The sequence below is a fragment of the Macaca fascicularis genome, chromosome 1 (assembly GCF_037993035.2).
Source record: "Macaca fascicularis isolate 582-1 chromosome 1, T2T-MFA8v1.1".
In the NCBI taxonomy this organism is placed as follows: domain Eukaryota; kingdom Metazoa; phylum Chordata; class Mammalia; order Primates; family Cercopithecidae; genus Macaca; species Macaca fascicularis.
The window spans coordinates 42,611,580-42,637,352 of record NC_088375.1 but is presented as its reverse complement, the minus strand read 5'-3'; the positions used below and the strand labels follow the sequence as shown (position 1 = coordinate 42,637,352).

Sequence of the window (25,773 nt, the reverse complement as noted above, 5' to 3'; positions counted from 1 at the left end):
ATACGTTTCCTTTTATTCCTCTTTTGTTGAGGTTTTTTTTTAGTCACAGAAGGTTGAAGTTTGTTTTCAAATGCTTTTCTGGATCTGTAATGGATGATTATGTCAGTTTTGTACTTTATTGGTATATTACATCAGTTGACTTGTTTGTTGAACCAACCTTGCATTCCTGGGATAAAAGCTACTTTTTTTTTCTTTTAACTTGTATATTTACAAAGAAGTCTTTTTATAAAAAAAAAAAAAGTTATGTGATATTTTAAAATTTCAGTGTCCACATGTTAATCACTAATATACAGAAATACTCTTTTTCTATGTTTATCTAGCATCTTTCAACCTTGCTGAATTTACTTATTAGTTCTAGAAGTGTTTCTACACATTTCTGAAGATTTTATATGTAGACGATGATGTCATCTGCAAATAGGGATAGTTTTTCCTTTTTGATCTGTATGCATTTTTTTTATTTCTTTATTCTCTTTTTAGAATTTCCATGATGAATAAGTAATGACAGCATACTTGTTCACAATCACAGGGAGAACTGAAGTGTTTCACAATTAAATATAATGTTAGCCATAGGATTTTTTTGTAGATGCTGTTTGTCAAGTTGAAGTTGCCCTCTATTCCTAATTTTCTGAAAGTTGTTTTTTGTTTTTATTGAGACAGGGTCTCACTGTGTCACCCAGGCTGAAGTGCAGTGGTGCAATCAGGGTTCACTGCAGCCTCAACCTCCTTGTCTTGGGTGATCCTCCCACCTCAGCCTCTCAAGAAGCTGGGACTGACCAGAGGTGCATGCCACCACGCCCAGCTAATTTTTGTAGAGACAGGGTTTCCCCATGTTGCCCAGGCTGGTCAAACTCCTGGGCTTGAGCAATCCACCCGCCTGGGCCTCCCAAAGTGCTGGGATTACAGACATGAGCCACCATGCTAGGCCTCTGAGAGTTTTATAAATCATGAATGGGTGTTGAATTTCATCAGCTGCTTTTTCTGCATCAGTTGATTTTGTTTTTTAGCCTCTTAATATGGAAGATCACATTAACTGAATTTTGAATACTGAAACTGCCTTGCATCTGAAATAAACTCCAAGTCATTAATACTTAATTCTTTGTGTATATTACTGAATTCTACTTGCCAAATTTTTTTTTTGATTTTTAGTCTATATTCATCAAAAATGCAGACCTGTGATTTTCTTAACTATCTGTCTGGTTTTGGTTTAGGGTGATAACAACTTCATGAAATAAATTAATGTTCCCTTCTCCCCTATATTTTGAAAGAGACTGTAGAATTGGCATTAATTCCTCTTTAAACATTTGGTAGAATTCTCCAGTGAAATCACTGGAGCTTGAAGGTTTCTTTGGGGAGTTATTAATTTGTGCATTCAATTTCCTTAATACTAGAGGGCTATGTAAATTATCTTTTTAATATCAGGTGTGTTGTGTTAGCTTCTGTTTTTTAAGTAATTGGTCTACTTCATCTATCAAATTTACATGTGTAGAGTTGTTTGTTCTCTTATACTTTTGATGTCAGTAGGGTATGTAGTGGTAAGTATATCCCCCATTTCATCCATGGTGTGGATAATATGTGTCTTCTTTCCTTCTCTCATTTATCTTTAGTTAGAGATTTGTCCATTTTATTGATCTTTTCAAATAACCAGCCTTTTATTTCATTGTAATTCTCCTTTTATTTCATCTACTTCTGCTTTTATCTTCCTTCCTTCTGCTTGGACCTTGAGTTTCTAGTTTCTTGAGGTAATTTATTGAGACTCTTCTGCTTGAAGGTATGCATTTAGTGCTATAAATTTCCCTCAACACTTTATATCCTATAAATTCTGATGTATTTTCATTTTCATTCAGTCCAGAGTTGTTTGCTTTTAACTTCCCTTGAGACTCTCTCTTTGACCCATGGATGATTTAGAAACATACAAAAATTATTCGGCTGTGGTGGCACACGTGCCCGTAATCCCAGCTACTCAGGAGGCTGAGGCAGGAGAATTGCTTGAACCCAGGAGGTGGACCCAGGTTCACACCATCCTCCTGCCTCAGCCTCCCAAGTAGCTGGGACTACAGGCGCCCACCACCACACCCAACTAATTTTTTGTATTTTTAGTAGAGATGGGGTTTCACCGTGTTAGCCAGGATGGTCTTGATCTCCTGACCTCGTGATCCACTCGCCTCAGCCTCTCAAAGTGCTGGGATTACAGGCGTTAGCCACAGCACCCGGCCTCAGCTGGGTCATGTTTTTAAACTAATTTCCCAATCTTTTAATTGGTATATTTAGACTATTTACATTTCATGTAATTATTGATATATTAGGGCTTAAGTGGGTTTTTTATTGTAATAACTTTTGCGTCATATCATTTCTAACCCTTTGAGCCTTAGGAAGACAGTATTTCCTTTGTGTGTGCATTGAGAAGACAAAGGCTTAGGATTTTGGATAACTAAACGTGAGGTAACTGAAATGCCAAGTGAGAAAAGGCATCTCTTAAATTCCCATTGTATTTCTATTGAGAAATACAATGTATTTCTGTATTTGTTGTATTGTTTTTCATTTTCTGCCTGTTACTTGAACATTTTTCAGAATTCTACTTTTAGAGTGTATCTCTGCATAAACACTATAAAACCACATTTAGTGGTTGCTCTATTAGATAAAAACAACTTGTCTACTGATTTTACCAATTCAAGTGAAGTATAGAAAACCTACCTCCCTTTAACTATTCCTGTTTATAATCATTAAATATTAACTCTACATACATTTTGAACATCAATGGCATAACTTCTACTTCAGCCAACAAGTAACATTTAGAGAACTTAGGAGGAGAGTGTATTCAATTTAGTCATTTTTTTTTTCTCATTGCGTCCTTTCTCTATATATCATGTTCCAGGGTTCCTTCTATTATCATGCCCCTCCTGTTTATAGAATTTCCTTTAGCCATTCTTTTTTGAGCAGGTCTGCTGGCAGCAAATTCTTCTCCCTTCATTACCAAAGGATGTTTTTGCTAAGGTACCTGGATTAGCAGTTTCCTTTCAGCACCTGGAAAATATTCTGCAACTTCTTTCTGGCCTCCATGCTTTCAGAATGAGAAATAAGTATCCGTTGTTTAAGCCATCTGGTCTATACGTTGTTATAGCAGCCTGAGCTAACACATTTATACTGTCTTTTATATTTACTCAGTTACCTTTTCCAGTGCTATTTCTTTGTGTGGACTCATGTTACTATCTAATCTTTCATTTCAGCCTAAAGAACTCCCGTTAGTATTTCTTGTAGTTAAGGTTTACTAGTGATAGTCTTTGTTTTTGTTTATGTGGGCATGTCTTACTAATTTCTCCTTCGTTTTTGTGGAATAATTTTACTGATAAAGATTTCTTGGCTATTTTTTTCTTTCAGTACTTGGGAATGTGCATTCACTGCATCCTGGCCTCTATGGTAGCTTATTATGAGAAGTGAGCTGTTCATCTTATTTAGGACCCCTTGTTTGTGAATTGCTTTTCTCATGCTGTTCACAGTACTCTTAGTTTTGTGGATCTCTTTGAGTTTATATGGTAGTTTGTTGAGCTTTTTAAATGTGCAGGTAATGTTTCTCATCAAATTTTTAAACCTTTGGCAATTATTTCTTCAAATACACACTTTCTGCCCCTTTACCTCCTCTCCTTCTGGAACTCCAGTTCTGGGTGCTAGTACAATTGACAGTGTCTTACATGTCTCTGAGGTTCCACTCCTTCACTCTTGTTTTTCAGACAGGATATTCTCAATTGGCCTGTCTTCAAGGTATTTCTTCTGCCAGTTTGAATCCACTGTTGAGACTCTAGTGAATTTTAAATTTTGATTCCTTTATCTTTCAGTCCACATTTCCATTTGGTTTGTTCATAATTTCTTTATTGGTATTTATTTGGTGAGACATTCCTCTCTTATTTAGTTCTTCAGACATGGTTTTAGATCTTTGAACATGTTTTTAAAAGCTGACAAAGAGTATTTGTCTAATTAGTTCAACATCTGGATTTCCTCATAGACAATTCTGTTTCTTTATATGTCTTGTAATTTTCTGTTGAAAACTAGGCTTTTAAAATACAGTAGTCCCCCCTTCATCCTTGGGGATATGTTCTAAGATCCCCAGTGGATCCTTGAATCCACAGGTTGTACCAAACCCTGTACTTCTTATGTTTTTTCCTACACCCACATAACTATGGTAAAGTTTATCAATTAGGCAGATCAACAATATACAATCATAGCAATATACTGTTCACAATTTCATGAGATTTGTCTCAACTCTGACATAGAAAAAAGATTTGTTCTTCTCACAGATCTTACCAAATTCAGCATAATTTACTTTTTCTTTCCTTATTAAGTCAAGAACTCGTATCTTTTCACTTAACAGAAGCACTTTATGGCTTCTCTTTGGTATACCCACATTGTCAACATCACTACCATTGCATTTTGGGGCCATTAAGTAAAATGAACACAAACACTGCAATACTATGACAATCAACCTAGTAACCATAACAGGTACTAAGTGACTAATGGACGAGTAGCATATACAGCAAAGATATGCTGGACACGGGGATAATTCATGCCCCAAGTGGAATGGCACAAGATTTTCTCAGGCTACTCAGAACAGTGTGCAGATATTATAGAATATCCTGTCTGAAAAACAAGAGTGAAGGAGTAGAACCTCAGAGACATGTAGGACACTGTCAATTGTACTAGCACCCAGAACTGGAGTTCCAGAAGGAGAGGAGGTAAAGGGGCAGAAAGTGTGTATTTGAAGAAATAATTGCCAAAGGTTTAAAACTTACGAGTTATTTCTGGGATTTTCCATTTAGTATTTTCAGAGTGCAGTTGACCATGGGTAACAAACCACGAGGGCAAAACCGTGGATACTGGGGAGATGACTGTAATACAATGTGGCAACTCTGGAAATCAGAATCCCTTTAGGTCCCCAGGGTTTGTTGTGTTTGCTGTTTAGTGGCCTTCTTTTGACTAACCCTGTAATGTGTGCATTCTCTGCTGTGACCACTGAAGTCTCTGCTTCATTAGCTTAGCGGTCAGCTAATAACTAGACAAACTTCTTCAAATGCTCTGAACCAGTAAGTCTCTGTCTTGCTAAAGCACTCTGTCTGGGATATGCCTTCAAAACTCCAGCATATAGTTTACAACTGTGGCTTTCCCTTCACTTTCTGCTGGCACACAGCCTCAATGCCAGCTACAGGTGAGGTTAGTGCCTTAGATTTTTTTCTTGGACATGCAAACAGTCTTGCACATAAGCATGGCCTTTGAGATTCCCAGGAACATAATGGAACTTTTCAAAACCCTCTACATTTCTTACTTTTTAGTCAGCTGCTTTTTAGCCCCACATGCCTCAGGCAACTGCTGTGTTAAACAACTGCAGGGAACTATTTTTCACAAACACCATGCAAATAGAGCTTTTTAAGCAAAGTGAGCTGAGTCCAGTCAAAGACATGCTCAGAGAAAAGAGCTTTTCAGTGAGGTTCCAGACAGGTCAAGAGTGATAATTCTCTGGAGTGTGATTTTTTTTTTGGGGGGGGGGGGGGTTTGAGGCTATTTTGGGGGAAACTGAAACTTTTCTGGATAGAAATGCAATGGGAATTTAAGAGATGCCTTTTCTCACTTGGCATTTCAGTTACCTCACATTTAGTTATCCAAATCAGAATCCTGAGCCTTTGTCTTCTCAAATGTACACAAAGGAAATACTGTCTTCCTAAGGCTCAAAGGGTTAGAAATTATATAATGCAAAACTTATTACAAAGCTAACGTAATCAAAATAGTGTGGTACTGGCATAGGAACAAACATATAGACCAATGGAATACAACACCCAGAAATAAACCCTCACATATGATTTAGAACAAGAGCACCAAGATCATTCAGTGGAGAAAGGGCTAAGAAAACTGGATATCTAAATACAAATGAACAAAGCTGGACACTGAACTTTCACCATATACAAAACTCAAAATGGATCAAAGACCAAGAGCTAAAACTACAAAACTCTTAAAAGAGGAGTATCTTCATGACACTGGATTTGGCAATCTTCTTGAATATGACACTAATAGCACAGCCAAAAGAAAAAACACACATACACTAGACTTCACCAAAACAAAAAAATTCTGTACATCAAAGGACACTATCAAGGGAATCAAAAGAAAACCCACAGAATGGGAGAAAATATTTGCAAATCATGTATCTGATAATGGATTACTAGCTAGAATAAAGAATGCCCACGACTCAACAATAACAGAACCCAATCAAAAATGGGTGAAGGACATGAATACACATTTCTCCACAGAAAATACACAAATGGCCAATAAGTACAGGAAAAGATGCTCAGCATCACAAGCTATTAGGGAAATGCAAATTAAAACCACAATGAAAGGAGACATCCAATAAGACAGCTATCATAAGGATACCCTTTAGGATAGTTATTTTAAAAAGAAGAAAATAAAATAACAAGTATTATAGAGGATGCAAAAAAACCAGAACCCTTGTTCATTGGTGGTGGGAATATAAAAGAATGAAGCTGCTATGGAAAACAGTTTGGAGTTCCTCAAAAAATTAAACATAGAATTATCATATGATGCAGTAATTCTATTCCTTCATATATACCCAAAATAACAGAAGGCAGAACTCAATTATATACTTCTACAATAATGTTCGCTGCAGTATTACCAAAAGTCTCCATCAACAGAGGAATGGATAAACAAAATGTGGCATATACATACAATATTATTCAGCCATAAATAGGAATGAAATTCTGATACATGCTATCACATGAACCTTGGAAATAATGTGTGATTCCACTTAACACGAGACACCTAAAATAGTCAAATTCAAAAAGAGAAAGTAGAATAGAGGTTGCTAAGGGTTAAGAAGAGAAATGCATTACTTTAATTGCACACAGAGTTTCTGTTTGGGGTAATGAAAAAGTTTTACAAGTAGACAGTAGTGATCATTACACAGGATAGTGAATTTACCTAACCCCACTGAATTACGTGCTTTAAAATGGTTAAAATTGTAAATTTGATTATGTGTATGTTACCATTAAAAAAATTTAGAAATAAGTACCCAAAGCCTTCACACCACATGTGGTGAGCCTTTTGTTCCTCAGTTGAGATAGTGGTAACAGAAATTACTTAGATAATACTTTTTGAAACCTTGGTTGGTAGTGATGCCCAATAGCATCTCCTCTCCCCCTACCCCAACACACATCCACACACAAAATACACTCAATACCCTATCAAATACCTAGAATTATATTTCACAAAGGATTACACAACCAATAATTTCACTAACGATGCAGTTTATATCCTCCCATACTGACAGATAAAAACACATACATTCTCTAAGCGCAAAGCTTATATTCACAAATAACTCTCTGCTTAAAGACAAAATTTCAATTAATAATCACAATGGGAATTTAGTTATTTAATGCAACTACTAATCTAACGTCATCAACAAAATCTAAGCAGTTTTATCACAAAACCAGGGTTATATTCAGTGGGCATGCATTAATAATCTATACAACTTTAACATTACACCAGAAAATGAACTGAATATATAAAAGTTCCCTTGATTTTTGGTGGTTTTCAAATTTCATGGCACAGATTACAAAAAAAAAAAAACCCTGTAAAAACAGATTTTAAATATTTTCAATAAAATGGTAAAAAATTGAATATATACCTTTAAGTTTTCATACCGGGCTGAAGATTTAAAACATCAAGCTGGCCCCAATCTGTCAAAACTGACAGATAAATATTTACAATGACTAGACAGACTTTAGTTACAAAGGTACTGGAGGTCTACACCCTCCTATCAAAAACCCTTTAGGGTTAATTTCTCAATGCAAACATGTATTTTTAAATACTGTGATATATAAAGTTGGAAACATACCTAGAGTCTGGAGAGAGATGAAATACAACACACAAGTCAATCTTATTTCTGACCTGTCAAAAAAGCCTTCTGGCTCCCAAACACCCAACATTGTCCCTCAGCATAAAAATTAAGAACAGTAGAATGACTTTACCCTACTGGCTGACGTTTTTCTACAGAATTATCTTTCACTACGTATCAAAGCAGGGCTCAAGCTCCATTAACCTTCTACAGAGTGTAGTTAGAAGAGCGCCAAATTTATAAACTGATGTGGCAACCCCAAAATGATATACTTTTCCAATGGAAACAAACTTTTTTCCATTGTTCTGTGTGCCATGTTATTCTTGAAACTTACGTGGCTACAAATAAGAAAAAAATTAGGGAAGTTCTGAACATATCTTGTACTTTTCATCAAGGCTAAAGTGCAAAATATCTCCATTATCTCTGGTATTTTAATGGGAAAAAAATCACATATAATAAAGGAAATGAAGTGACAGCAGAACTAATACAAAAAAAGCACTCTCAAATATATACCTGAAGACTATATTTTACTACCAATTTAATTTTTCTTTCTTCAGCAAAATCTGTCAATGAACCAAGTTCTCATAGAACTTAAGATTTTGTTTGATTCTTTCCAGGACCAGAAATTCCAAAATTACGGGGAAAAAGAACGGAAAAAAAATAACATTGCATGACAATGGACACTAAGTTCATAAAGAACTTCTTTTTAAAATGAGATATTATGGAAGAAAATACCATGAAAAGAATAATCCTATGAGAATTGTTTTTAAGGACAGTAAATTTGAGCCTTGGGTCTTCATGAAGATACTACAGTTTATATAGAAAACTATAAATATACAAGACTCCGGGGGAAAAAAAGTCAGAATACATATTTAACATTCTGCATGATTAAAAATCGTTTAAGGGGAGCGGGAAAAGGACAGCCAACTGAATCTTATAAGAATACAGAAAATGAAAAACTCCTGGGTCAAAAGGGTGCTCCAAGTGGAACCACACTTTGTGGGGAAAAAAAAAAAACAAGAAATTTTAGATATATTTTTTTAAAGGAAAGAAAAAAATACTGAATAATTGCAATCCCTTCCAAAAAGGAAATCTTAAATTAAGGGGAAAAGATTTGAATAGCGTAAACGAGTCTGGCTCAGAAAGAAAATTCAACAACATATCCAAGATCTGTCCATAAAAGTAATGCCAGTACATCTTTAATATTAAAGAAATAGGCTATAAAAAAGTTCAGTCTCAGAATTGGTTTTTAAAAGCTCATTTGTGCTCCTTTGTAGGTGCGTAGTAAAGTTCCATGGGTTTATTCACTTTCCAGTATTTCTCACTGACCAATTCCAAAGAAAAAGAGCCATTTAATACCTAAAACAAAAAAGAAAGAAAGAAATTATGAAAACTGCACAAACTACAATAATGAAATGAAACTAAAATTGAAGTCCACAGAATCTTTTTTTTCAATCTTAGGAATAACTACTTGTTACTTAACACTGTGTTACGATTTTTTACATTATTTATTAGATTCTACCCCACCACTTGCCACTCAGTTGGTCAATGTGCTCCCAGTTTCAACAGCCTATTATTTTAAATACTCACAGTGAACTGGCCACTGGCTGTTGCTATATAAATGGTATACTGCTTCTCACTGGCTGTATCAAGGTTCATCTGGTTTGATTCACCTTTGCTTCGAAGTTCTTCTAAAGCTAACCTCACAGCCAGATACTTGGATAAGTGATCGACAGTGGCGTTACCAGAAGTCTTTATGTATCTAGAAGAATAAATAATTAAAAATTTCATATCTAGAATATGCCAATGAGAAAAATGTACTTAAATTATGGAACTAATACATTTCTTAAAAACTAAGTAAAATGGAAATGTCTCAATTGTTGACAAAATAATATCAGAAATCTACTGCTCTACAATCTAAATTTCCTACTGGTAGGCACAGAAGAGGGAAAAGTAAACACTCAATATCTTACTGTCAGTCCACGAAAGCTTTACCTACCTTACCTTCTGCAAAATATGATACACAGTGACAAAAATCAAACAAATACACAAAGCACTAAGGGGGAAAAAGGAACAACATATCCCCCAAACCTGAATGACCAGAATCTGCTGGCTATAGCAGCAACAGAAACAGAATAGAAGCTAATTTCTTATTGTCTAAGAATTAAAATGTCTTTTTAAGACTAAGCATAGAAATGTTCATTTGGGCCGGGTGTGGTAGCTCACACCTGTAATCCCAACATTTTGGGAGGCTGAAGCAGGTGGATCACTTGAGGTCAGGAGTTCGAGACCAGCCTGGCCAACATGGTGAAACCCCATCTCTACTAAAAATACAAAAATTAGCCAGGTGTTGTGGCGGGCACCTGTAATTCCAGCTACTCAGGGGAGGCTGAGGCAGAAGAATCGCTTGAACCCGGGAGGCAAAGGTTGTAGTGAACCAAGATGGCGCCACTGTACTCCAGCCTGGGAGACAGAGCAAGACTCCATCTCAAAAAAGAAAAAAAGAGGCCAGGCACGGTGGCTTGCGCCTGTAATCCCAGCACTATGGGAGGTCAAGGCAGGCAGATCACAAGGTCAAGAGAACGAGACCATCCTGGCCAACACGGTGAAACCCTGTCCCTACTAAAAATATAAAAATTAGCTAGGCTTGGTGGCACGAGCCTGCAGTCCCAGCTACTCAGGAGACTGAGGCAGGAGAATTGCTTGAATCCAGGAGGCAAAGGCTACAGTGAGCTGAGATCACGCCACTGCACTCCAGCCTGGTGACACAGCAAGACTCCATCTCAAAAAAAAAAAAAAAAAAAAAAAAAAAAAAAAGTGAATTTGAGGATTTCTAAAGCATAATATATCATTCAATCCCTCATTCAATAAATATTTGATGCTTATCTGTACTCAATGGCAGGCAGTGTGCTGGAGATACGGTGGTAAAGTGCCATTCTTCCCAGCATGAGTTTTAGAACCTATTGGTACTCTAGTATCATTGTTGAGAAATTTGAATGGGCCCCTTTACCTTCTCTACCAAGGAGAGTCATTCCTTTCAGATGTGCAACTTTGGGTGGAAAGCACGAGGGAGGAAGGAAGAAAAGAACAATCTAGGCAGCTAGTAACTGAACCACCACAATCAATGGGATGACAAATATTGCTCCTACTTCTTACACAAGACTGCCTTTTACCTCCAAAGTAAACATTCTGAATTTAGATAATCTGAAACTAATCCACACACTTACCTTGTCTGTGCACTGTCATCTTTTTCCATAAGTGTGGGATGAGGCCTGAATACTAATTCAATTTCACTAGCACCATCCATTACTGGATCAATTGCCATTGCTGCATTGTTATTATCAAGCTCAAGCCCAGAATCATCAGATGTTTTGGTCCGTTTGTTACTAGGGCCTGCTTCCTGATTGCTATGTGTGGAGGCATTACTACAGTGTGAACTGTCACCGTTATCTTCTGCTCCACTACCATTTTCAATCTGTTGTTTCTTGCCTCGCTGCAGTCTAGTCAAGAGGGAAAAAAGGATGCATAAAATTTACTTTTAGGCCTTTAAAGCAACAAATCTGAAACATGTTTGCTACTGAACTTTAGAATTCCAAAACATACTGGTAACTGAATTTGCTCTGAGTTGGATGACATTGTTTCCCACATGTTCCTGAAAGGTCTAAAAACATCTCTCTCACTCACAGGCAAACATTTAAATAATTTAACAACTGTTTCTATTCACTTAATAATTCTACTGGCCAGGCATGGTGGTTCGCACCTGTAAACCCAACACATTGAGAGGCCAAGATGGGAGGAGCTTGAGGCCAGGAATTTGAGACCTGCTTGGGCAACAAAGCAAGATCCTGTCTCTACCAACAACAAAAAACGTTAAGTAGCTGGGGGTGGCGGTGCACCTATTATCTCAGCTACTTGGGAGGCTGAGACAGGAGGATGGCTTGAGCCCAGGAGTTCAAGGGTGCAGTGAACTAGGATCACTCCACTGTACTCTGGCCTGGGTCAGAGTGAGACGCTATCTCTTAAAAATAATTTTCTTTATTAAACAAAAGACTTTAAGAATTAATTGACAAATCTTTATATTGTGATCCTTTTATGTCATGAGGTTACAGGTCTGAAGAAAGGCATGATTCAGATACGAAAATGTAAAAGTTCTTAGGGAAGATATTTATGCCTCTTTAAAGAAATTCTTAAGGAAACAAAATTTAAGAAGAATAGTAAGTACTTTCTCCCTGCTGACCTTCCTCAAAGTCAGCTAAGGCAATACAAAATGAATCTGAGGAAAATGTGATGGTACCTCAATAACCAATGTGGATACAGAAGCTGCTCTCTAACAAGCTCAGACACTAAAACTAATTACCGGGCAAGGCACTTTATATATACAATCTTATTTACTCTTCAAAACAACCTGTCAAGGCAGTTACCATTACTGTCATTTTCTAGTTGAGAAAAGCAAAGAAACTCACGTACAAGATTAAATAATTTGCCTAAGGTTATACAGCTAGTAAGTGCCAGAGCTAGAGCTAGGATGTGAACCAGACCACATTATTTCTACCACACTGCCTGCCTCACTAACTTTATAGATAAAAAAAAAAAAAAGAAGAAGGAATATATGATAAAAAAGAAATATGAAAGAATGCCTTGCATTTGTAAGAATACTGTCATTATGTTTATGGCCAGAACAAGGAAATAACAGTCCAATAGTTAGGAAAGATGCTCAAGAACTCATGCTCCAAAAAAAAAAATCCTGCTTGTAAAATTTATAGATCATTGCAAAACTAACAGGGGATGACCAGTATGTTAAATAACAAACTATGATTCAAAAATATATAAGCACACATAATGGAATATTATTCAGCCCTAAAAAGGAAGGAAATCTTACCACATACAATATGAATAGACATGCTGAGGTCATTTAAGTAATATAAACCAGGCACCAAAGTACAAATACGTAACTTGGTGGCCTATAGTCAAGTAAAAAGAGAAATTAATAATAGTAAATAACAACAACAAAAAACCCAGAAGTCCAAATACTGCATGATTTCACTCATGTGAGGTATCTAAGGAAGTCAAATTCATGAAACAAAGTAGAACGACAGTTACCAGGAACTGGGGGGAGGGAGAAATGAGGAGTTAGTGCTTAATGGATACAGGGTTTCAATTTTATAAGATGAAAAGAGTCATGTAGATTGGTTGCACAACATTGTGAATGTTCAGCTTTGAGGAGCTGATCATTAAAAAAAAAAAAAAAAAAGAATGTACTTAACACTACTGAACCCTACACTTACAAATGGTTAAGATGGAAAATTCTGTTATATGTCTTTTATCACAACTTTTGGAAAAAAAGGTATGAACAGGCTAAAATAATGGGAAGAAAAATTAATAGCACAACATAAAGACGAAAATATCTTCTAAAATCCACAACTAAAGCAAATGAAAAGTTATTTTAGTTGATCATAAATTACAATGACCTAACAGGTTTATTAAGACTCAATATATTTATTTTTATCCCATACCTCTTTCCAAAAAAGGATTGATGTGACAGAGCTACATTAATGTAACTGCAGGCAGTGTTTAAAGAATAATGTTCATATAAAGAACATTAATAATCTATTATATCCTACATTTATCAAATCACATCTATGATACTACATACTGTCCTGAGGGTAGCATTTTAAGAATGACACCAATCTTGAGTGTCATATGAGGAACAAAAAAGAAATGAGGAATGTGAATATTAAGCCTTTGGAGGGACATGTACGAACATATATCTATATAAAAGTATTTGAAAACACAGAAGTAGAATCTGAAATATATGTAAAAGTCAACATAAGCATTTCAACATAAGACAAACCCACACTGCTGCACACAAGAGACTAATTTTAATTCAATGTAAAGGAAGAACTTAAAAATTCACACATCGATAAATATTTACTGAGCAGCTACTACTTTAAGCCAAGCATGGTTCTAAATAATGGTGTTAATAAGAATCAATGATACTGACATAGTCTCTTCCCTCTTAGGGGTCATATTCTAGTGTAGCAGGTCACACATCAGAGATTGATACGTGCTATGGGGAAAAAAATGAGGCAGGGAGGGTAAGGAATTATAGAGTCCTAGAATGGAAGATGACAACTTAAGCAGATACCTGCTAAGAAAGTGAGGTAGTGTGCCATGTGGATTATTTGGAAGAGGGTTCCTGAAATACAGTAGTGTAAGTACAAAGGCTCTGAGGCAGAAGAATGCTTGGTGAGTCTGAAGAACAATAAGGAAGCTGTAATAAAGTTGCCAACAAAAGAAAGGAGTGCCTATCACACAGCCCCACCACTAGAAATGTACAAGTAAAACCAAAGGAATATTTGCAAGGAGAGTCCTGCTTTTAGTAAAAGGTTAAATTGAACAACCATTAAAGTCCTTCCAACTCTTAGGAATGTAAAATTCTTTTAAAAATAAATATATTTAACATTTAGTGAATTATACTTTGGTAAACAGAGTGGTAGGTCAGTTTAATACTGTTAGAAGGGAGCACATCTTTTAACCTTTAAGTCAGTGGTTTTTGACCTTGACTACACTCCAGAATCATCTATGGAACCTTAAAAGCAGAAATGCCTGGACCCTGATTACTGGGACGGGGATGATGCCTAAAGCTTTGAGATTTACAAGTTTTCTGAGTGAGTCTGATGTTCAGCCAAGGCGAAAACCACTAAACTGAGATGGGGCTTTACTATTATCTCCTTCTATGGAAAATAATGATTCTCCTTGAGGCCTGAATAAATCAGACGATAATGTCAGAGAGGAAAAGAAGATGAGGATAGGGAAAATGCCCACCTGATATAGGGTCTTAGAAACCATCATTAAAGTCTTTTGGTTTTTAGCCTGAATCTGAATGTGAATAGAAGCTATTAGAGGGCTCTGAGCAAAGGAAAACCACGATCTTCCTTTCAATTTAACAGTTATCTCTGGCTGCTGTGCTGAGAATAGACTATGTGGGAGTAAGCACGGGAAGTAGAAAAACCAGTTGGGAACTTATTTCAATACATCAAATGAAAGACTGTTGTGGCCTGAATGAATCTGGATATACTATGGAGAAAGCAAAAGATATTTATTTATTTACAGATTGGAATACAGGATGTGTGAAAGAGATTTAAAAGCGACTCCAAGGCCGGGTGTGGTGGATCACGCCTCTAATCCCAGCACTTTGGGAGGCCGAGGCAGGCAGATCACAAGGTCAGGAGTTCGAGACCAGCCTGGTCAATATGGTGAAACCACGTCTCTACTAAAAAATACAAAAATTAGCCAGGTGTGGTGGCGTGCGCCTGTAGTCCCAGGAGCTGAAGCAGGAGAAATGCTGGAACCCAGGAGGCAGAGGTTGCAGTGAGCCAAGATGGTGCCACTGCACTCTGGCCTGGGACAGAGCAAGACTCCATCTCAAAAAAAACTCTAAAGTTTTTGGCTTAAGCAAGTAGAATGATGGAGCTGCCATCACCCGAAATAAGTAAGAATGAAGAGAAGTAGGGAGTAAGTTCAGTATTCATCATGTTAAGTTGGAGATGCTTATTAGATACCCATAAGGAGATGTGTCTAAAATTCAGGTAAGTCCAGGCTGGCTATATAAATTTGGGAGTCATCAGCATACAGATGGTAAATAAAACCATAAAACTGAATAAGATAATTTGGAGACAGATTTTGACAGAAACAAACACTGGTCTCTGGGACACACCATCTTTAACAGTTAGGGAAACTGAAATAAAAAGTACAAAAGAAACAAGTAAAGGAACAGTTAATGACATACAAAGGTAACCAAGAGACGATGGCCTCCTGAAAGCCAGGTGAAGAAAATTATTTAAAGAGAAGGGAGAAATTAATTGTGTCAAATGCTGCTAAGTAAGATGAGGTCTCAGAATCAGCCATTAGATGGCACAATGAAGAAATCACTAATAACACTGATAACAGCAATATGATGGGGTGGTGAGGATGAATGTCTGATTGGAGGAGGTTCATAAAAGAATGGGAAAAGAATTGGAGATACAACTCTTTCAAGGAATTTTGCTATAAATAGAAGAGGAGAAACAGAATGGTAAGTTGAGAAAAAAGTAGGTACAAGAGAGATTCTAGTATTTTTAATGAAATACCCTATTATGCCTGGAGGCATGTATTATACCTGCATGAAAAGTAATCATGCAGTACAACTATTTGTTACTGTATTTTAACTTTTTCAAACAGTAAATTTAATTGTTAATAAAGTATTCAGAAAAATAGCTACCCTCTCTGACCCTCTTTCCCATATACCTGTTCATGGCCTGTATCTTCAGTCCTTCCTCAATGCTGTGACTGAGTGCTTGCTGATTATTGTGCTTGTTGATCCTGGCTAATACTCTCTCTTGATGAGCTTCATACTCATCACGACTTGGATAAATTTTGCTGATGAGTGCATCAAAGTTTGGGTCTGGCCTTAGTGATCTTTTGGAAACTAGTTTTTTCCGACAGGTAGGACATTCTTTGTTGCTAAATAAAAGGAGGGGAAAGCAAATGTAAACAATGCTAGTATCTTTGGACTAAGACAAAAATATCTGGCTTCTGGATATTCACCTTAATTCCAATACCTTTAATAAGTCACAGAAATGTAAACCGATTAACCTGAATTTCCTTGAAACTCTGACTAGTGGGTAAGCAAGATTCTGGAAACCTCAAACACTCTATACCACTTGTCAAAAGAAAAAATTTGAGTATTTCCAAAGATAATTTATAAATAACCATCTTAGAAATAAAAATCTATTCTCTTCTAATTTAAACTGCCCCTTTCCAATATCCATGCTTTGCAAGAAAAAAATACCCACTAATATATATGTTAATTTATATGTAATAAATTATTTTATTGAAATAATACTTCCATAAGTATATTATTTTATATACTTAAGTGGAAAAATCATGGTTTTACGCTTTGTAATTTCCTCAAAACAAATACTCATCCTATGAAGTGTCTAAAAATCAGTGATTTCAATACAAAGATTTTCCTACAATTAAAACTTACACTTCAGAAGGATTTCTAGTTCTCAATCACTTATAGAAAATGTATTTCTCGACTGGGTGCAGTGGCTCACGCCTGTAATCTCAGCACTTTGGGAGGCCAAGGCGGGTGGATCACGAGGTCAGGAGTTCAAGACCAGCCTGACCAACACGGTGAAACTCCCCCTCTACTAAAAATAGAAAAATTAGCCAGGCGTGGTGGCACATGCCTGTAATCCCAGCTACTCAGGAGGATGAGGCAGGAGAATCGCTTGAACCCAGGAGGTGGAGGTTGCAGTGAGCCAAGATCGTGCCACTACACTCCAGCCTGGGTGACAGAGTGAGACTCCATCTCAGGAAAGGGAAGGAAAAGGGAAAGGGGAAAGGAGTAAGAGGAAAGGGGAAAGAAGAAAAAGAAGAAAGGAAAGGAAATGTATTTCTCGGCCAGGTGCAGTGACTCATGTCTGTAATCCCAGCACTTTGGGAGGCCAAGGCCGGTGGATCACCTGAGGTCGGGAGTTCAACATGCTGAAACCTGGCCAATGTGTTGAAACTCCGTCTCTAGCAAAAATAATAAAAAAAATTAGCCGGCCATGGTGGCACAAGCCTGTAATCCCAGCTACTCTGGAGGCTGAGGCAGGAGAATAGCTTGAACCTCCAGGAGGCGGAGGTTGCAGTGAACCAAGATTGCACCACTGCACTCCAGCCTGGGCAAGAGCAAAACTCTGTCTCAAAAAAAAAAAGAAAAAGAAAAAGTATTTCTCACACCCTGGAAAGCATTTTCATGGTACAATTTAAGTACCTAGTATAATAACTCTTTTCAACATACCCACTTCTAAGGGCTGTGATGATGCAGTCTGCACAAAAACGATGTAAACACTCCTTCGTAGTCATGGTGTTCTTCAACATATCCAAACAAATTGGGCACATTAATTCACTGTGTAGACTTCGAGGTGAAACCACAATTTCTAAGCCATCTGTTATTGCCTCCTGTAAAAGAGTCACTTTAAAATTAAAAGCTACTTAATTTTTTATTATGGACAAGCTCAAACATATAAAAATACTGGAAATGGTAAAAACAAACATTTATGTACCCATCACCCAGCCACTGCCATTGTCAACTCACAGCTAATTTTGTTTTGGCTATAATCACCTACAGCTTCCCTCAGCCCCACCACCACTATATTATATAAATGCTCTTACTTTAATGCTAAAGATAACATATTCATGTATTTAAAAGCTTACTAGTGGGAAATTAGCCTGGTATAATAAAAAAACATTGAATATGGAATCATATACCTTAGGTTAGATCTAGTTCTAGTCAAATTAACTAGCTTAGTCTAAATAATTATTTAACATTGCTTTCTTACCTGCAAAATGAGAAAGTTAGGGCTAAATTAACCCTTAGAAAACATCCATCTTCAAAAGTTACACCATTTTCACAATAAATTATGTTTCATGCTGACCATGAAAATAAGATTCCAATAAAAGTAGTCTCTAGTTTATAAATAGCTTAATAGAATTTCATTTTAAAATACTTTTGAACCCTGAAAATTATTTTCCACAGAGCAATTTTATACAAAGTAGTCAGCTTCTCACACTAACCCAGAAGCTGATTTATACCAGAATATATCCAAAGTATAAAATGTATTGCTACATCTAACTGTCATGCCTAAATATGTTTCTCTCCAAAATGCATCTGGAGTTCCAATGTAAAATTTCAGGACTTATCTCCCCTGCTGCAGAGTGATTAGTGAATCCTACTTGGTTCACTACCCTCTCCACAAGCTGGCAGTGAGAACATAGATTACTCAGTTCTAAAGCCACCAATATCAACTCCTATGGATTGAGGAGAGTTCTAGTACGGTGAGAATTGTAAAGCAAGATGCAGGTATAAGTAAGTGGCTTTCAATAGGTTCCTGTGCTTCCTGTTTCCACTGGCAGTCCATCATACTTGTGCTTTCTTTATATGGTCAAAGATGGATTACTCCACAAAGAAAACCATAGAAACTATAGCTATTGTTCATAAAGGGCTCAAGTATTAATAAAATATGCTTGTGAGGTTTCAGCTTCTCTATATAAATATACATAAATACACAAATATGAATATACAAATATGAAATAAAAAATTTTCTTTTTCCCTTAGTTTAACACTTAGACAAACTTGATTTAGGAAACTATCACTCAGAGTATATTGATGACCCAGAGAGTAATCAAGTCGGTTCTCCTCTGCCTCTTTAGAACATGCCTAACAAAATCCCAACCCTGGATAAATTCAACCATCTATGTTCTCTGCCCGGGCTGTACTTGTGCAGATATGTAGCACTGTAGGGGAAGAGAAAAAGGGAAAACCACCTTGGTATAACTAAAAATTTCACCAGCCTCATATGGGTGTTCAACACTGCTCAGCAACTGGTTAATCTAACAAACTCGCTTTTCCTTTCTATACATTATTTTACACCTTTTCTTCTATCTGCTGACCTTTTTCCATCTTCACGTTCGATAAACTATCTTACCTCAATTTACTGAGGTATTTCATTAAAAGAGAGTTCCTTCATTTCCTCTGTATGAAATCTATACATCATCATCTATCTCTCGTTACAAGGAGAAACTATACCTTGTCCTATCAAAGGTATATTCCTTTGTACCCTCTCAAAGGGATTCTTCTTTTGATTATTCTATCTGCTCTCTGATTTCAGCCATCTCTCCTTCTCCATTGAATCAGCCTAAGAGATTAGAGTCTCAGCTTGGGCTGCGGCATAGTAAAACATGAATGATGCATCCTAGAGCTGTGCAAGGGGAGAGAGAAGACGGGCACTCTATCTCCAGTTTGTTTTTTTTTCTTTGAGACGGAGTTTCACTCTTGTTGCCCTGGCTGGAGTGCAATGGCATGACCTCAGCTCACTGCAAACTCCACCTCCCGGGTTCAAGCGATTCTCCTGCCTCAGCCTCCCGAGTAGCTGGGATTACAGGCGCCCACCACGGCCAGCTAATTTTTTGTATTTTTAGTAGAGACAGGGTTTCACCATGTTGGTCAGGCTGGCGCAAACTGCTGACCTCAGGTGATCCACCGGCCTCAGCCTCCCAAAGTGCTGGGATTACAGGCGTGAGCCACTGTGCCCGGCCTCTATCTCCATCTTATAAACACAACTGAAAACTCAATTTCACATTGGTCCCAGTTTTTACTCCATTTCTCAGCTCCCCTGCATAGCTGAATTTCTCTGAAGAACTGCCTATTCATCTTCTGTCACTTCTACCCTCCCCTTACTGGGCCATATATATATAATTATCATATCCTTGATTCATCGTGTGAACCAATGATGAGAATGCACCATGATTCCATTCAACCCTCAACCCTGTACAATCTACTCAGGTGAGCTTGCTCTTGTCAAGGTCACCAAGTATATACAGTCGACCCTTGGTATCCATGGGGGATTGGCTCCAGGAACTTCCACAGATATCAAAATCCTTGGATGCTCAAGTCCCTTATAACTTAGGCATATTCTCCCACGTACTTTAAATTAGGAATCCCAACCCTCAGGCCATGGACAGGTACTGGCCTGTTAGGAACCAGACCACACAGCAGGAGCTGAGCAGCAGACGAGGAAGCATTACCGCCTAAGGTCTGCCTCCTGTCAGATCAGTGGTGGCATTAGATTCTCATAAGAGTCCGAACCCTATTGAGGATTGCACACGCAAGGGATCTAGACTGCATGCTCCTTATTAGAATCTAATGCCTGATGATCTGAGATGGTGCAGTTTCATCTTGAAACCATCCCCCACCCACCCACCCCCGATCCATGGAAACACTGTCATCCATGAAAATGGTCCCTGGGGACTGCTACTTTAAATCATCTCTAAATTACCTGTAATACTTAATACAATGCCCGTACAGCACCTCATTTGCATGGATTCAACATAGTACTTAGCACATGGAAAATTCAAGTTTTAGTTTTTGGAACTTTGTGAAAACTTTTTTTTCCTGAATTTTTTCAATTGTGGCTGCTTGAATCCACAGATGCAGAACCCCATATATGTGGAGGGCCAACTGTATTGTCAACTCTAATTTACACTTGTCTAACCTTCACCTTATTCAGCCTGTCACTAGTGTTAAACACTTTAACTACGTCCTCCTTGAAATAATTCCTTTAGCTTTTTTTTTTGAGACGGAGTTTCGCTCGTGTTGCCCAGGCTGGAGTGCGATGGCGCAATCTCAGCTCACCACAACCTCCGCCTCCCAGGTTCAAGCAATTCTCCTGCCTCAGCCTCCCAAGTAGTTGCAACTACAGGTGCCCGCCACCACGCCTGGCTAATTTTGTATTTTTAGTAGAGATGGAGTTTCTCCATGTTGGTAAGGCTTCCTTTAGCTTTTAAATCCCTCCCCCCTCTCAAATACTGTTTTTCCTTCTTTTTCTCTGGATGTTCCTCTCAGTTTCCTTCACTGGTTCCTTGTCCATTGCCTAATTTCTAAATGCTGAAGCAGCTCTGGATGAAATTATAGGTCCTCCGCTCAATTCTCTGGATGATTTTATCCATTCCTATTGCTTAAAATGTGCTGGCTGTCAATCCCTAAAATTTTATATTTAGTCCAGACTAATATAAAAATCATCTCTAGCTGGCATCTCTGCCTGCCTGTTGTATAGGAATCTCGAAATTAATCCAATGTTAAGCATGTTTATTGCCTTCAAACCTGCTCCTCCCTTAGTCTTTGCCATCATCCCAAAACAGTCTTCTTTGGTGCCTTATCGGTACTTATTACAGCAAGGAGGACTTGCCCAACTTTCTACAACTTCTCGCATGTGAATTTTATAGATATTTACTTGTTCAATGTCTATAAAGTCCATGGTTGGTGCTACATCTGTTTTACTCACCACTGTTTACCCAGTACCTACCACAAAAGCTTGTATAGAGTATTCAGATTATTTGTTCAATCAATGAATAAAGTGTAACAAACATACAGAAGTCAGGAATGATTGAATATAAATTTATTATTACTGTATGTTCTATTTAAGTTTTGATGTTCTAAAAATGTATCCCAGTTTACATGTCTCATATGCCCTTTGGCAGTCATCTTAGTCATTACCTGAGGTGTTCGTTGTAACTCATATAAACTGAGTTCCCATGTTTTGCTTAATGGTTGAGTTCCGTTTGTCTGCACAGCCTGAGACATTGCTAGAAATAAAAAAGAGAGAAAAACAATTTTAGTATTTGGAAGGGAAGTGCTATGGTCTGAATGTATGTGCCCCACCAAAATTCCTACGTTGAAATCTAATCTCAATGCAGTAATATTAAAAGGTGGGGACTTTGGGAGGTGATCAGGTTATGAGGGCCCCACCCTCATGAATGAAATTAGTGCCTTTATAAAAGAGGCTTAACGGAAACTTTTGGCCCTTCCAGCATGTTCGGACACAGAGAAGTAGCTATAAGGAATAGGCCCTCACCAGATGCTGCATCTGCTGGTGCCATGATCTTGGAATTCCCAGTCTCCAGAACTGTAACACATGTCTGTTGCTTATAAATTATCCAGTCTAAAGTATTTTGTTATAGCAGGCCAAATGGATTAAGACAGGAAGTAAATCTCAAAACTGATTTTTAGTAATTGTTAATCTTGAGAATAAAAACAAATTATTCACTAGTTCTCAAAAAATAAAAAGAATAAAAACTCAAGAATCTTTAACACTTATAAATATGAACTACTTGACAGTAAAAGCCTACTGACTTCCAAACGCCTAAGAGCTGGCATACAGGAAGTACTTAACATATCAAAAGTGCTTAATTACTACTGAATGTATAGAAGATTATCTTAACCCAAAACAATAAATATTTTTATGAAATTCACAGTCATAGAACTTAGAACTAAATCAGGAAAATTTCAGATTCTTCAGCATAGCTATCTAGTCCAACGCTGCCCAAGTTAAAATATCTACTTTATAGCACTTTAAACCACTAGTCATTCTGCTCTACTTTCACAGCTTCACTCATGAAAAATTATCTTCAGAAAGCTCTTCCTAATGTTGAGACCCAAACTGCTACCTATTCATCCTATAGCTGTCCTCTGAAGACAAACTAATAATAATAATAATAATAATAATTAGTCTATAATTTTTCTACATGACAGTCTTTCAAATATTTGGAAAATGGTATCATATCCCACCTGATTTTCCTTTCCTTTTGGATAAATATCCTAGTTCCTCCTATTGTTCCCCATTTGACACCATTTCAAAGTCTCCTCACCACCCTGATTAATTTCGCCTCCTTTCCTGATATAAATGAACTGAACAGCATGAGACCAACTTCTCTGCTTGTCTTTGAGTAGGGGGACATCTAGTATAAATGTGGGAAAGAGGGTTGTAGATAAAAAACTCACTCCTGTGGGGCACAGAAAAATGAAGTGGCCCCAGTCATCCAAGTATTTAGTAAATATCTATCACTAGTCAAGCAGAACTGCCCCAGGGTCCTTGTCTAGAAGGAAATGCATGCAAATAGCTCAACTACAATCGATAAGACAAAGTCTAAGCAGAAATATAGACAAAAATAAATGGAATTATAGAGGTGGATTGGGGAATTTAAGGAGTTAAATAGGCTTTGGCAGAGATGAAATAAACCTTAAAAAGAAAGGCATTATCAATCTAACAGAGCTTAAAGGAAAAAAAATAAATATATTTATAGAGATTACTATAGTGGAATGGAAGTATAAAAGAGGGTTCAAAGCAAATTACAGCACCATGTATGGGCATGCTTGTGATTGGAAGATATTAAAAGTTTTAAACAGGGCCAGGTGCGGCGGCTCACTTGAAGTCAGGAGTTCGAGACCAGCCTGGCCAACATGGTGAAACTCAGTCTCTACTAAAAATACAAAAATTAGCCAGGTGTCGTGGCGCGCATCTGTAATCTCAGCTATGTGGGAGGCTGAGGTGGGAGAATCGCTTGAACCTGGGAGGTGGAGGTTGCAGTGAGCTGACATCGTACCATTGCACTCCAGCCTGGGCGACAGAGCGACACTTAGTCTCAAAAAAGGAAAAAAAAAAGGTTTAAACAGGAGAGTAACATGATCAAATCATTCACAAAAACTCAAGTAGTATAGAAGGTAGAAGACTAGAAAGCAACTAACAATAAAATCAGTGAGAGAAAGTTGTTAAAAACCTGTATGATATAAACTATCTGAACTAAAGCAATTAAACATGGACAGAGAGACAATTAGACCACTAAGTGATATACAAGACACTGGTATAAGAAAGAAGGGTCAAATATGGCTCTGAGAAAGCAACCATTTTTTTATTAAGAGAGAACACAAAAGAAAAGTATGCATTAGAAGAGCAGTACAGTTGCTACACACACTGAGTTCCAGTTACAGACCACTAAAGTAGAGTGGTCCAGTAGATGGTGGGGGGAAAAAAAATTCCCATGCTTCCCTGAAGACAAAACATGTCCCTCATTCCTGTACTCTGGAGCTAACGGTTAACAGACTGGTAATCACAGAGTTTGATTATTCAGTCATAGGCCCTAGCTACCATTTTATAAGTATTATTAGACACCTACTATGGCAACCCTCTCTTGTGAATCAAAGTGAAAGCTGTAAGCTTCTCCTGGTAGAATTCCTGCTATATGCATTCTTACTACAATCTTAAATTATTGCACTTAGTAGGCTAGATGGCACAATTTCTCCAAGGATGATTTCTAGTTACCTCAGCTATTATGAAGAATTTGGGGCACATCAAAGGTAATACAGCTCAGAGAAGCTCTAGAAAGGAAAGGAAAAAAAGTACCAAATATACAATGGCCTTGTGTGACCAGCATGGCAAGGTCTCAAAATAAAACTGACTTGAAAACAGCATCCCTAAAAGATTCTCTTGCTAAAGTCAGAAGGGGGAAACAAAACCCCTCAAACTATCTGAAACGTGCCCTCCTTATGCATCTAACATTATCATGCTTTACCACCGCCATCAGCATATATTCCTTTTGTTCTTCTCTACTGCTTCCCCCAAAATCCTAAATGAACTATCCTTTCCTAAGGTCTTCTCCCCCAAAACAACCAATGACCTAATACTCATTTAAAATTGCTACAATGCTGCTTCTAGTGGTAAGCCAACAGAAACTGAATTAAGGCATGGTTTAAGGCTAACAGTTAAAGCCAACAGATAGCTAGAAGACGACTTAAAGACTGGGGAGGTACGGTGGCTCACAGGACTGCCTGAGGCCAGGAGTTCAAGATCAGTCTGGGCAACACAGCAAGACGCCATCTCCACACAAAAAAAATTAAAAATTAGGTGGGTGTGATGTCGTGTGCCTATCGTTCTACACACTTGGGAGGCTAAGGCTGGAAGATCGCTTGAGCCCAGGAGTTTAAGGTTTCAGTGAGGCACAATTGTGCCACTGCACTCCAGTCTGCAGCAACAGAGTGAGACCCTGTCCTTAATTTTTTTTTTTAAGGAAAAAACATAAAAAAAAAAAAAAAAAGTTGGGGCAGGGGCAGGCACAGTGGCTTACACCTGTAATCCCAGCCCTTTGGGAGGCCGAGACAGGTAGATCACTTGAGTCCCAGAATTTGAGACCAGCCTGGGCAACACAGCAAAATCCCCTCTCTATAAAAAATACAAAATGTTAGCCAGGAGTGGTGGCACACACCTGGAGCCCCAGCTACTTAGGAGGCTGAGGTTGTAGTGAGCTGAGATTACACCACTGCACTCCAGCTGGGGTAACAGAGTGAGCTCAGGTATCAAAAAAAAAAAATATATATATATATACACACACACACCTAATAATAGTGACTAGAGTAAGAAAAAGAGTTGGCCTGTAGTCCCAGCTACTCAAGAGTCTGAGGCAGGAGGACTGCTTGAGCCCAGGAGTTTGAGGCTGTAGGAGAGACCCTGTGTGGGAAGGGA

The 25,773-nt window shown here is 37.7% G+C and overlaps 1 protein-coding gene across 7 annotated transcripts in view; it reads right to left on the bottom strand.

The window, feature by feature from the left end:
- Nucleotides 1–7,281: 7,281 nt before the first annotated feature.
- The window catches only part of RNF2 (ring finger protein 2), a 55,094-nt gene continuing 36,602 nt past the window's right edge, over nucleotides 7,282–25,773 (bottom strand). For 3 of the 7 annotated variants that reach the window (XM_015446977.4, XM_065537824.2, XM_005540228.5), the window contains 6 exons: nucleotides 21,975–22,063; nucleotides 17,721–17,881; nucleotides 16,175–16,390; nucleotides 11,116–11,388; nucleotides 9,479–9,650; nucleotides 7,282–9,247 (listed from right to left, as the gene is read on the bottom strand). In XM_015446977.4, the coding sequence (XP_015302463.1) occupies nucleotides 9,146–9,247; nucleotides 9,479–9,650; nucleotides 11,116–11,388; nucleotides 16,175–16,390; nucleotides 17,721–17,881; nucleotides 21,975–22,061 (1,011 nt within the window). In that variant the 5' untranslated portion in view covers nucleotides 22,062–22,063 and the 3' untranslated portion in view covers nucleotides 7,282–9,145. Of the gene's footprint in view, nucleotides 9,248–9,478; nucleotides 9,651–11,115; nucleotides 11,389–16,174; nucleotides 16,391–17,720; nucleotides 17,882–21,974; nucleotides 22,064–22,332; nucleotides 22,415–25,773 lie in introns of those variants that run through there. The other 4 variants (XM_074030985.1, XM_074030980.1, XM_074030963.1 and 1 more) reach the window with 3 other exon arrangements.